Here is an 11,640-nt window from a genome sequence, read left to right on the forward strand (position 1 = left end):
TGTAGGCTGTGACATTGTTATTATGAAAGAGATCACTTACTTGGTTTGTTGGTTCTGTCTCAGTGCAGCGATGCAGCGGCCTAGAGTGTGAAGAGACGTATTGATATTTGTCGCCTCCTTGAGGCGATCCCCAATTTTTTGATTCTTGCATCTTTCAGATCCAGCCAAATCACAGAAAGTAAGTCTTTACAGGAGGGTAAAAAAAAATAAAAATATATAAAATTAAAAAGGTCATACAACCTTACTATATGATCGCCATAAAATTTAATTAAAACAAAAACAAACACCCCATAAAACAATTCACAACCACACAAAAATAAAATCCATCAGAATACACCCCTAACAGCTATATAAAGTAGCAGTGTTGGAAACAGATGATATTACACTTACTATATACAAAAGTGTGCATGTGTACTTACTCACTAATCTTTGGGGTCAAATCATTTTTGCCCAGCAAATGGAGGATCCGAATAGAAAAGATGCTATGACTGAAAGAAAACAAAGTCACATTCCTATAACATTGACAACTAATATATCGTTACAAAGTACCTCCAACAGTCAGCATACTTTTCACTTTCAATCAAACTGTAAACAATTAATCAATAATTAAGAGTATTAAATCATTGGAATCTCTTTACATCACAACTTTAACTGTTTATGTCACTACGCTTTATCCTGCATGTCAGAAGATATAATGAATATTTATAACCCATCGAGCAATAATATATTCAACACAGCAGTGCCGTCAATAGGATCCCCGGAAGGATTAAAAAAAAAAAAAAAAAAAAAAAAAGGGGCAAAAAACAAGAGATTTTACATTACATTTACAGAGGACACTAACTTTCTTTCTAGCTTTGTTAGTAAAAGGTCTGCTTTAATAAATTAAAGTTAAAAAAGTGGGGATGATGGAATTACATCAATCTGGTGCTGTTGAAGAATGCTTAAATGCATGCCTTATCTTGTTAAAAATGGAGATGAACACAAAAAACAAAACAAAAAAAAATCACCACCATTTTCATTGGAGATGGGTCTGTGAAAAAGTCCCGTTTAGTTCTCCTTTTTGCCCAAAGCAAGTAAATTATAAACTGCCTCAGCACCAGTGGTCTTATGTGATCTATAAATAAAATTAGATGCAACTGTTAAAACCCCATATCTTATGCAGAAAAACGGTCTAACAAAGGCAGCAGCATGGGTTTATGGTCGCTACCTGCAGCAGTATTGACCGGGGCTTACAAGTTAGGCCCAGGAAGGAGACAGCAGCATGAGGTGCTCTCCAGCACCTTACATGCTCCTAGCATACAATGTGCGCTAAAGCTGCTCATCAGCTGCTAGTACTGCAGTGGCAGATGAAAGTAATCAACCCCAAATTCCATGCTCTCACTGCACACAGTTCCAATACATTGAAAGAATCCATACTTCCAATCCAGTCCAAAGACCCTGAAACGGCGGCACTCCAACCCCGAAGGCTGGCATCTATTGTAATCCTGCAGAGATTTTGTTTCTGCTGTCACCAAATGAGCAACTGACACACAAGGAGACAGACTTAACAACTGGTCGGACAAATTCAGAGTGAACTTGTTCCATTTCGACAGAAGTTTCGACAGGAACTCCAGCCCATGAAACTGAGGAAACAGCACCGCCTCTAAAGTCGATACCATCTTGGCCAGAACCCTCATGCAGAAATACAGACATCTGTTTGACAACCAACAGAGATCTTACCATCTTTTTTAAAGCTAGAAACTTGTCTGAAGGCAAGAACACCTGCTGTTGTTGGGTGTCAAATTAAAGCCCACCCCTTACCCCCCAAAAAATATCATTTGTTGGGTTGGGATCAACTTGGACTTTTTGAAGTTGAGAATCCAACCATGGAACTCCAGAGTCTAGGTCACTACCCAGATATGAGACAGGAGTACCGCTGGGGACACAGTCTTCAGAAGATCATCCAGGTAAAGCATGATCGTAATTCCCTTGGACAGAAACAGTGCCACAATGATCTTGGTGAAAACCCGCGGGACTGTGGCCAGACCAAGAGGAAGTGCCTGAAACTAGTAGTGATCTGACTAAACCGCAAACCTGAGGGGGGGGGGGGGACTGATGACCTCCCAGATTGGAACATGCACACAGACCTCAAGGATGAGCCACCATGAACTCTCCCTGTTCCATAATCTGAATCACCAACCACAAAGACTCCATCTTGAATATGGGCACTTGACCTGGGTGTTTAGAGACTTCAAATTCAGAATCAGTCTGAATGAGTAGTGGAGTGCAACATCCTCTCTAAAGAGGAAGAAACCAAAACCAAACCCTGTACCGAGTTCACAAGACTGGTTCTACAGAATCTGCAACCACAGGTCCAGCTGGACCCTGGCTTAGCAAACCAGGAATAGAATCCACCTCACTTGCTACAGAAGCTGGAGGAGTTGTAGAAGGACCGCCCAAAAGGTCGAGACTGCACTAACTGGACAAGCTTAGCCACAGTATTGGTCAGTGACCAAGGCAGAACCAGAACCCCTTGGCACTCACGGCATGCAATCCCGAGACCTGCAGGCTGCGCACACAAAGCGTCTGCAACAGACAGCCCTGACGGCAAAGGTGAACTTCATCATAGAAGTCACCCCAGTCTTAACGCTCAATGATCTCCCCCTATCTGACGTTACACAGCTGGAACACAACACAACAAAAACAACAAAAACAGTATAAAAACAAACAAACCAGGCAGCACACAATCAAACAGAAAATGAGCCTGCTATACAGACAAAGAGAGGAGGTGGGAATGTGCCGCAGCTCCACTGAACCGCCGATGCAGCCACATCTACATGCACTAAAATTAAACTAAGGCCCTAACAGGAAAGGGGAAGGGGGGGGGGGGGAAGCAAGCTAGAACTAGCTATCATTTTTATTAAAGTGCCACAAGCCTATATCTCACTACACTATACCTTTAGGCTACAAAAATAAAGCCTTATATCATCTCGCTCCAAACAACAACTATATAAAATACACCAGAATAGACTATTTAGTCTAGTAAAGTATGAAACACTCCAGTGATAAATGTGTTAAACATATACAAAGTTTCAGCTCACCTTCGGCTAGAATTCTGGTTTAGATGGGTGCTAGCAAAGCTCTGATTTTTCCTTCCAACTCTCAGCACCTTCCAAGCTTCATCAGCACTGTGGACATTAATCCAGTTTAGATCTGTTGGAAAAACAAGTATTGTTTGCCAATTTGAATCCAATCTGAACCAAAACACTTCTCTATTTTAAGTCCTTAAACAACCCTACCTTTCACATAGGGATTTCCATTTCTGTCCTCACACAACCTCAAGGTGGTTCGTTTGCGGTTTGGACCAGATGGCATGGGCTCTAGCAAGTCATATACAAACTCATTGTAAATTTCAAAGTAAGACACCCAAATGGAGAGCTGCACCTCAGCAGGTTCCTCTAGTGAAATAGCATCTTGATCACCCCAGCGTGAGCAGGTGTCTGAAGTGTAGAAAATAAACACAAATCAAAAAATGTTTCCCACACATGCATTATGAACAGGCAGTATGTTACTTGTTAAGTACCTTCCAACTGAAGGCTGTTCTGATTGGTATGATTTGTACAAGAGAGTCCACCAATGCCACTGTCAAAGCTGATACTTGAGCCAGCCCGAAGCTGGGACTCATTGCCACCACTTCTTTTCAAGGGTGTCATAAGTTCATCCTGCATAAAAAAAAAGCCCAAAACATCTCAGCAATTTTAACTAAAGTGCCTAAAAAACCTAGTAGCAGCTAAATAATCCCAGACTGACATGTGTAATATAGTTTACAATATACCAAGAGAACTAAGACTTCCACCAACAGCACTAACCTCACGCAAATTAGAAAGCAAGGCAATCTTCTTTATCTCCTCCTGACGCACTTGTTTGCTGTCCAGCCAGATCACTTCATTAGAGAGAGGCTTGAGGTCAGAGCTTTTGTACAGGCGTTCTTGAGCACTGTTGAAGATCAGGGCTACGGACCGAGGAAGAATACCACCATCCTTGCTAGTCCCTAATCAGGAAATGTTTATTAATATAATGTTAATACTTAACCTATGTGAATAGTGCGTAACACAAAATATCTATAATAAATTGTATTTATTTTTCTTCAAATAAACATACCTTGTATAGTGTATGTTTTGCCCGAGTTGGTGACTCCATATGTATAAACAAGCCAGTTCTGCCCATTTAGTGCATCTTTCACCACTTGCCTCACTGTGCCATCAAAAAACGGCTTCTGGCCAACCTCAGCCCCAAAAATCTAATATACGAAGAGCATGGTAGTGAAAGCACACAGACAAAGTTGTACTGTTCTGCACAAATCATGTGCAGTTTATTACCTGAGAGAATGTGAACTTGTGCACACTTTGTCCCAGGCCACGTTCAGTTTTCTTCATGGTAAGAGAGTCTTTAGGAGCGTGCAATATCAGAGTCTCCTGATTCTCCACCACAACACAACCCTGAAAAAAAGAACACAGTTGAAGGTACACAATAGAAATCTCTCAGTCCTTGTAAGACTTTGGACAATTTGTGTCGCAATTATCCCGATCTCTCTTACCTGGTCTTCCTTTTTCTCAACCTCATCATCTACAAAAGGTCTGATCCTGACATATACCATAACTTTATCATTGCCTTCATCAGGCAATAACTGAAAAGAAAATAATTACAGGTCAATAAAACTTTATAGACAAAAATGTGTGGTACTCCATTCCACCCCTTCCAATCCTTATGCTACCTTCCCTGTCATCTAGATTGTAAAACATGGAGAGACCATTGTAAGGTTTTGTTTAAAACTTTAATCTGTATTAATGTGTACCTTTCACGAGCTTTGGAAAAACAGCGAAGACCTAGTAAACCCTTTGCAACACACAAATCATTATGTGTAAAAATACTTTAGGGCAGACATTCTTGCGACACCAAGTTCAAGTGATCTTTCAGAGCCAACATATTGCAAGCTGGCAGCTTGCTGTCACAAGAGATGTTCTCATATGTACAGTGAACACGCCCACACTTAATAGTCACATATTCATAGCTGCCCAGAAATTAGCAAGTTACATGGTGGTGTGTATAAAGCTAATTGTAAAAGAAACAATACAGTTGTAACACCTCCCAACCCCACCCCATTATCCACATTCCCACCCAGTCCCTGCAACTGGCCAATGACTGTCGCCTCTCCTCCACTCTGATCACCTCATGTGCACTGGAACGACCTCCCACGCTCCATCCCTTTGTCCTCTAACTTGTGCTCCTTCAAACGGGCCCTCAAAACCTACCTCTTCCTCAAACTCTACCAGCCTTCCACTTAACCCTCTCTCCATGCTCGCTCTCTTCACCTCGCTCCTCCTGCACTTGTTCTTCTCTTCCGACTCCCTTTGTGCTAGCCATCTGTTTGTCCTCCCTTTAGGATGTAAGCTCTTATGAGCAGGGCCCTCTTCCCTCCTGTCTCTCTACCTACTCTTCTGCTCCAACTTCACTATAATTGCTTTGCTTGGAGCCTCTGAAGTCATGATATTACTCGTTTAATGTTCTGTACAGTTTTCCCTGTATGGTCTATTGTTTGTATTGTGTACAGACCTGCGAAAACCTTGTGGCGCCATATAAATATTATTATTATTATTAATAATACCCGAACAAACAATACATAACTAAATATCTGTTTAAGGTGCAGCTTTTTGTAGGCAACAGGTAATCTTTAATCTTCAGAATCCACCAATTGCTTTAAGTGTCACAGTAAATCAGGGACTACCAGAGACAAATTTTTTTTAAAAAAAAACAGGAGCAGAAATTGGTTAATTTCTAGTCTTGTCAATTATTAATAAGGCTGTGTTTTACCAGAGGAAAGCGTAACCTAACCAGATTGTAACTGGCAGAATTGCATGGAAACAATGTAAAGGATTCAGGTAGATAGCTAACTTGCAATGTTACAATATTTTGATCTCGGGACACACATCCAATTGATGAGAGGGCATCTGTACATACCGGAGTAGGATGAGCTAGTCCTGGTGAGATAACAGAAAAATCATTGAGAAGATCTTTGCGGATCCCTGTCCCACAATCAGCAGCAGTGGATTCAAAGACTGGAGAGTCCTCATCATCAGAAAACAGACGAAGATCAGGAGAAAATGCACTGCACGCCATGTTGGGGGCCGAGTTTATTTTTTTCCTTTACAAAAATAATAAAATCAGTGGAAAGTTGGCGCAGAAATCACTGAAATGTTTCAACAATTGAGATTTCAGATTCAGGCATAAGGGGTCAGTTTTCATTAAGCTTGCAGCAGCATCTGTTTAAGCATTTTAGGTGGAAGTATAAAATTTCAGTGAACCACCCAGATGAGTCCATAGGGTTAATCTAAGTCCTTTTAAAAATGAGGCGCTAAACACACCTATGCTGTACAGCATGTCTCTGTTACTCCAGCCCTATAGGAGGCACACAAAATATTTGTACAATGACAGATTATCTTAAGTATGTGTGCGAAAGACCTGTCTTAATGTGGGAACTGTAAATTTAATTTCAAATGCCCTCCTTGACCCTCTTCCAATCCGGCTACCGCCCCCTCCACTCCACTGAAACAGCCCTGGCTAAAATTACTGATGATCTCCTATCAGCCAAATCCAAGGGTCACTACTCCATACTCATCCTCCTTGACATCTCCGCAGCCTTCGACACCGTGGACCATCCCCTCCTACTGCAAACTCTTCTTTCACTCGGCCTCTCTGGCTCTGTCCATGCCTGGTTCACCTCATACCTTGCTAATCGCTCCTTCTCCGTATCCACGTCTGGTTCTTCCTCCACCCCCTCCCCTCTCCCTGTTGGAGTCCCTCAGGGCTCTGTTCTTGGCCCTTTACTCTTTTCGCTCTATACTTCCTCCCTTGGGGCTCTCATCTCCTCTTTCGGTCTTCAGTATCACCTATATGCTGATGATATTCAACTCTACATCTCTTCTCCTGATCTTTCCTCCTCTCTCGTGTAACTGACTGCCTCTCAGCCATCTCATCCTGGATGTCCTCTCACTTTCTTAAAATTAACATCTCCAAAACCGAACTCATCATCTTTCCCCCACCCAGGCTCCCTTCTCACCATGACCTCTCTATCGTTGTTAACAACTCCACTATCTCCTCTGTCACCCAACTCCGCTGCCTAGGTGTCACTCTCGACTCCTCTCTCTTTTGCCCCCCACATTCAATCCCTTGCCCAAGCCTGTCACTTCCAACTCCATAACATTGCCCGCATCCGTCCCTTCCTCTCTCAAGATGCCACCAAAACTATCATCCATGCCCTCATAATCTCCCGTCTCGACTACTGCAACCTCCTTCTTTCTGGCCTCCCCTGCTCCCACCTTGCCCCCCTCCGCTCTATACTCAATGCGGCTGCGAGACTCATCTTCCTCTCACGCCGCTCCTCCTCTGCCTCCCCTCTCTGTCTTTCCTTACACTGGCTCCACTTCCCCTACAGAATCTTTTTCAAACTCCTCACCACCACTTACAAGGCTCTCTCTCAGTCTACTGCCCCTTACATCTCTAACCTCCTCTCCATTCACACTCCCGCCAGCTCCCTGCGCTCGGCCAATGATCGCCGCCTCTCCTCCACTCTGGAATCCAAGACTTCTCCCGTGCTGCCCCCCTTCACTGGAACGACCTCCCTCGCGCCATTCGTCTCTCACCCAATCTGTGCTCCTTCAAGCGGGCACTTAAAACTCACCTGTTCCTTAATGCCTACCAACCATCCACTTAACCTCTCACCTCTTCTGGTTCTCCCCTGCCCCCTTTCTCTCTCCCCGTTGCTTCACTGGCTCCCTTTTGTGCCTGACTTTGTTTACCCTCCCTTAGGATGTAAGCTCGAATGAGCAGGGCCCTCTTCCCTCCTGTCTCCATACCTGTTCTTCTGCTCCGTCTCTACTGTATCTGCCTGCTTGGAGCTTCTGAAGTACTGGTACTTTGTGTTTATTGTCCTGTACTGTTTTACCCTGTATAGTCTACTGTTTGTACCATGTACGGCGCTGCGGAAACCTTGTGGCGCCTAACAAATAAACGATAATAATAATAATAAAATGCTATGTCCACGCTGTCTTAATCTTTCTTTTTTGTGAAAGGTAAGGGAGATTGTTGGCGCAAGATAAGTGCAAAATAAATAAGTAAATAAACAATAGTAAAGCGTTGTTGAATTAAGAATTCCAAATCAGAATACACAGCCTCTCCTTAAAAACCAAGTTCATCTTTACATTTACCCACAGTGTGGTCCTTACCAATAACTATCAAATGCTGCCTTCTGCACTTCTTTAAAATTTTAGTGGGGCCACAACAAAACCAGGTGACTGCACTTTGTAACTACTGTGCAGACTGTGAAGAAAGCCAACATTGACATTGGAAGAGATACTTGCTTTTCAGAGCTCGATCCTGATGGATTGGATACCTCTCCGGCAGCCTACGTGCTCTCCCCTCATGTAACTACCGAAAAACAGCTCTGTGCATTAAAGACTGCGGGTCAGATACCAGTTATTGTAAAAATAAAAAGTCGCCGCTGGGCAGCCTCTTATCAAATGCGTTGTCCAGGAATGATGATATTTAATAAATGACTGCATTGTATCATTAATGCAATAAGGGGTGATAATTATCAAGGGGTGGGGGGAAATGCAGCCATTAGTAAATAGACCCCTGAACATCAGTGAACTCTGACACAGGAGAATTAAAAACACCGGAAGCAAGAGCTGGGCAGTGGGCACAATATAAGGAATATTTTCCTGAGAGCTACTGCTCCACTCAACATAATCAATTTATTTTGCATCTGGCATCAAGCTCTGGGGTAGATAGTTAACAGGTGTTGCCATAGTAACCAGATTGTCATTTTTCAAGTAGCTATAGACAAAAAAAATGCACCACCACCTTTATGATAGACACCTGCGTAACCAGTTTTTCCCCCATAAATGTTTATGAAAGTTTCCATACATTTGATAAATGCCTTGCCATCAGAACCATTCCAAAAGCATAGATTACATGTCCTACTGGGAGGAAAAACAGCAAAAAAACACTGCCTGAAAAACCTCTATGTGCATTACCAGCAAGGAAAATATATATTAATATAACATAAATGGACTCTATTTACCCATTTCTTGCTGGATGCTTTTTAGAGCATAAAACTCATGATTCAACACTACTGGAAAGAAATTCAAGGTTCCATACACTCTTTAATATAATATCATACTAAATCCATTTGTTTTACCTCATCAAAACAGTGGCTGGGCTATGCAATCCAGGACTAACACTTTTGAACCATTTTCAGGGCACTATGCTGTGCAATTTCAATCCATTTGAAAAGAGCAGGCCCTCTAAGCCTGACATACGTATGTATGGGACTGGAGTTTATAAAGACTAAGATCACACTGACAGAAAATCTTTGCATGCTGGCTCAACTCTCTGGCATCACTGGACAGCAGTGGTAAGAGAAGTCTTGCTGCTTGCCAGGTCAGTGCACAGACCTTCCAGTGCCAGACCCAACACAAAAAGAAATCATTTATTTACACTTCATGAAGTTTACAAAATTTAGAAATAAATTAATCAAATTTTAACAATAAAGAATTGTCATGCAGTGACCCATGCTATTGCCATCTTGAGATGGTGGTAGCAATCAGAGGACAGCGGTGGTATCTGTAACACTACTGTGCATGATCGATAGGCTTCCCTATGTTCCCCAGCGTAGGCTACCGCTAGCAATAGCCTTCACTGGCCTTGGGACTTCCGTAAAACCCTAAATCTGGTGAATAGTATTGTTTTCGCTAGATTTAGGGCTTATTTTCTATTTCATTAACAGACCTCTAATTATCAAACATTCACAGCTGGCTGGAACTGTCAAAAATCTATTTCTCTGGAATATAAAAAAAAAAAGCCCAACACAAATCCATTACTAATACATTCCAACACCTGTCAAGTTTCAGCAGCTCACTTGAGTCACTCCCTATCATCCACTGATGCCAAACACGTTAGTCAGGATTTTAAAATATCCAATCATTCCTTAACCAACGTAAATTCAAGCGTCAGGGCAGAAACAACAGCGCTTCACATTACTATGTGTGTTACTGATATAGCCTAAGCAAAAGTATTTGTTTTTTTAAATAACGTCTTTTTCCATGCATGGATAAAATAGCTTGTTGAAAATTATTTATAAACCATGCTGTTTAAATAAACCAGTTAATCGAACTTACAATTTTACTTAAATATTTACTATTCGAGGATATATCTGTTTATAGAAAAATGGCATTTGCTTACATGTTCAGTGCTCACTCTTAACAACAGGTTAAAGATTAAATATTCCACCTAAAACTAAAAACATTCAGGAATATTTATGAAGCCAGAATGCACTAGATGCATTCTGCTTAAGAAATACAATGCAGTGAAGCCAGACAGTATGTGTGTTTCATATGTACAACCCTTGGGGCTCATTCAGATCTGCAGTATTTAAGCTTTTCAAAAGTGCCTACACATGGTGTGTTCTACAGAAAAGGCAGATGTGGAAGGCATCTTGCTTTCCACACACATGCATGGAGGTACTGTTCAAACAAAAATGCTAGGCATCTAACATAAATATGCCCCCAGGCCCTTAGAGCAGCAATGGGCAACATGCAGCCCCCAGCTCCTTCCTGCTTACATGTCTGATATGCATTCGGTGATTAAATATATTGTTTTAACTTATTTAGATTAATGGTGACGTGCTGCCCCATGCAACAGAACACAGTAAAGCAAAAAAGCAGAAATAGGAAAGTTTACTGAACCACAGACATGTTGCAGGTACACATAAACTGAAGGGTTTTCAGGCACTTCCTATGATTTAAGCACACAAAAAAATACAAAATACCAGGTCTGCCAAATTAAATTGTGATCAGATTTGACAGATTTCTGCACATCTAATCAGACTGCATAGACAGTTTGCAATAGTCACTTGGCCAAAACTCAGAACATTTAAGTCCAACAAATGGACAATGGCGTCTCTGGTCAGGATAACTGAATTAAAGACAGAGATAACTTCTCTTTGGTATGAGGATATAGCATTTCCCAATGTGCTAGCTCTGTCTGTGCTGTTTAAAGCCCCTTAAGCTCCCACGAATCAGGCACCATACAAGTCAGACGGAGATAACGCAGAACACTTGCTCAGTGTTAGGAAGCGCTGTATTCAGAAAGCGCTGTATTCAGGAAGAAGCTTCGCTTTCCAAACTTATTTTTCTGCAGACCAAGATGGATTTTGACAGTCTTTATGGATTACTATAGAGTTGCCTGCAATGTTACTAACAATCAGGTAACCATAAATATTAACGTGTCATAACGTTAAGCATGAGGATCTTTTGAAATCCATATATGAAAGTATAATTTCCGGATAAGTAGATGGGTTACATTTTAGAATCTACACATGATTAATGTATATCACAAACTGATACAGACTGATAAAGTGATCATCGTGCATCCAACACCACGCAGCGCTCCGCTCACTGTGCCCTTTCCCACGCCGTAACGTATGAATTACAAAGCACAGCTATGGTAAAGCCCCCGGTGCCCGCCCGCACTCACCTCCCGGGACCGGCTGCAGCCACCTCTGTACTCTTAACTCCCCGACTGTTACGAACTGTAGTTTTCAAA

The 11,640-nt window shown here is 42.0% G+C and overlaps 1 protein-coding gene across 1 annotated transcript; it reads right to left on the reverse strand.

The window, feature by feature from the left end:
• Window positions 1-10: 10 nt before the first annotated feature.
• Window positions 11-11,640, reverse strand: KIF20A (kinesin family member 20A). Its single transcript, XM_075205300.1, has 11 exons — window positions 11,572-11,640; window positions 5,998-6,181; window positions 4,577-4,666; window positions 4,359-4,478; window positions 4,141-4,279; window positions 3,849-4,030; window positions 3,563-3,701; window positions 3,279-3,479; window positions 3,081-3,192; window positions 420-488; window positions 11-184 (listed from the first exon to the last, which is right to left on the reverse strand). The coding sequence occupies exons 2-11, from the start codon at window positions 6,154-6,156 to the stop codon at window positions 37-39; spliced, it is 1,359 nt and encodes a 452-aa protein (XP_075061401.1). The 5' UTR covers window positions 6,157-6,181; window positions 11,572-11,640; the 3' UTR covers window positions 11-36.

The sequence above is a fragment of the Mixophyes fleayi genome, chromosome 4 (assembly GCF_038048845.1).
Source record: "Mixophyes fleayi isolate aMixFle1 chromosome 4, aMixFle1.hap1, whole genome shotgun sequence".
Lineage (NCBI taxonomy): Eukaryota > Metazoa > Chordata > Amphibia > Anura > Limnodynastidae > Mixophyes > Mixophyes fleayi.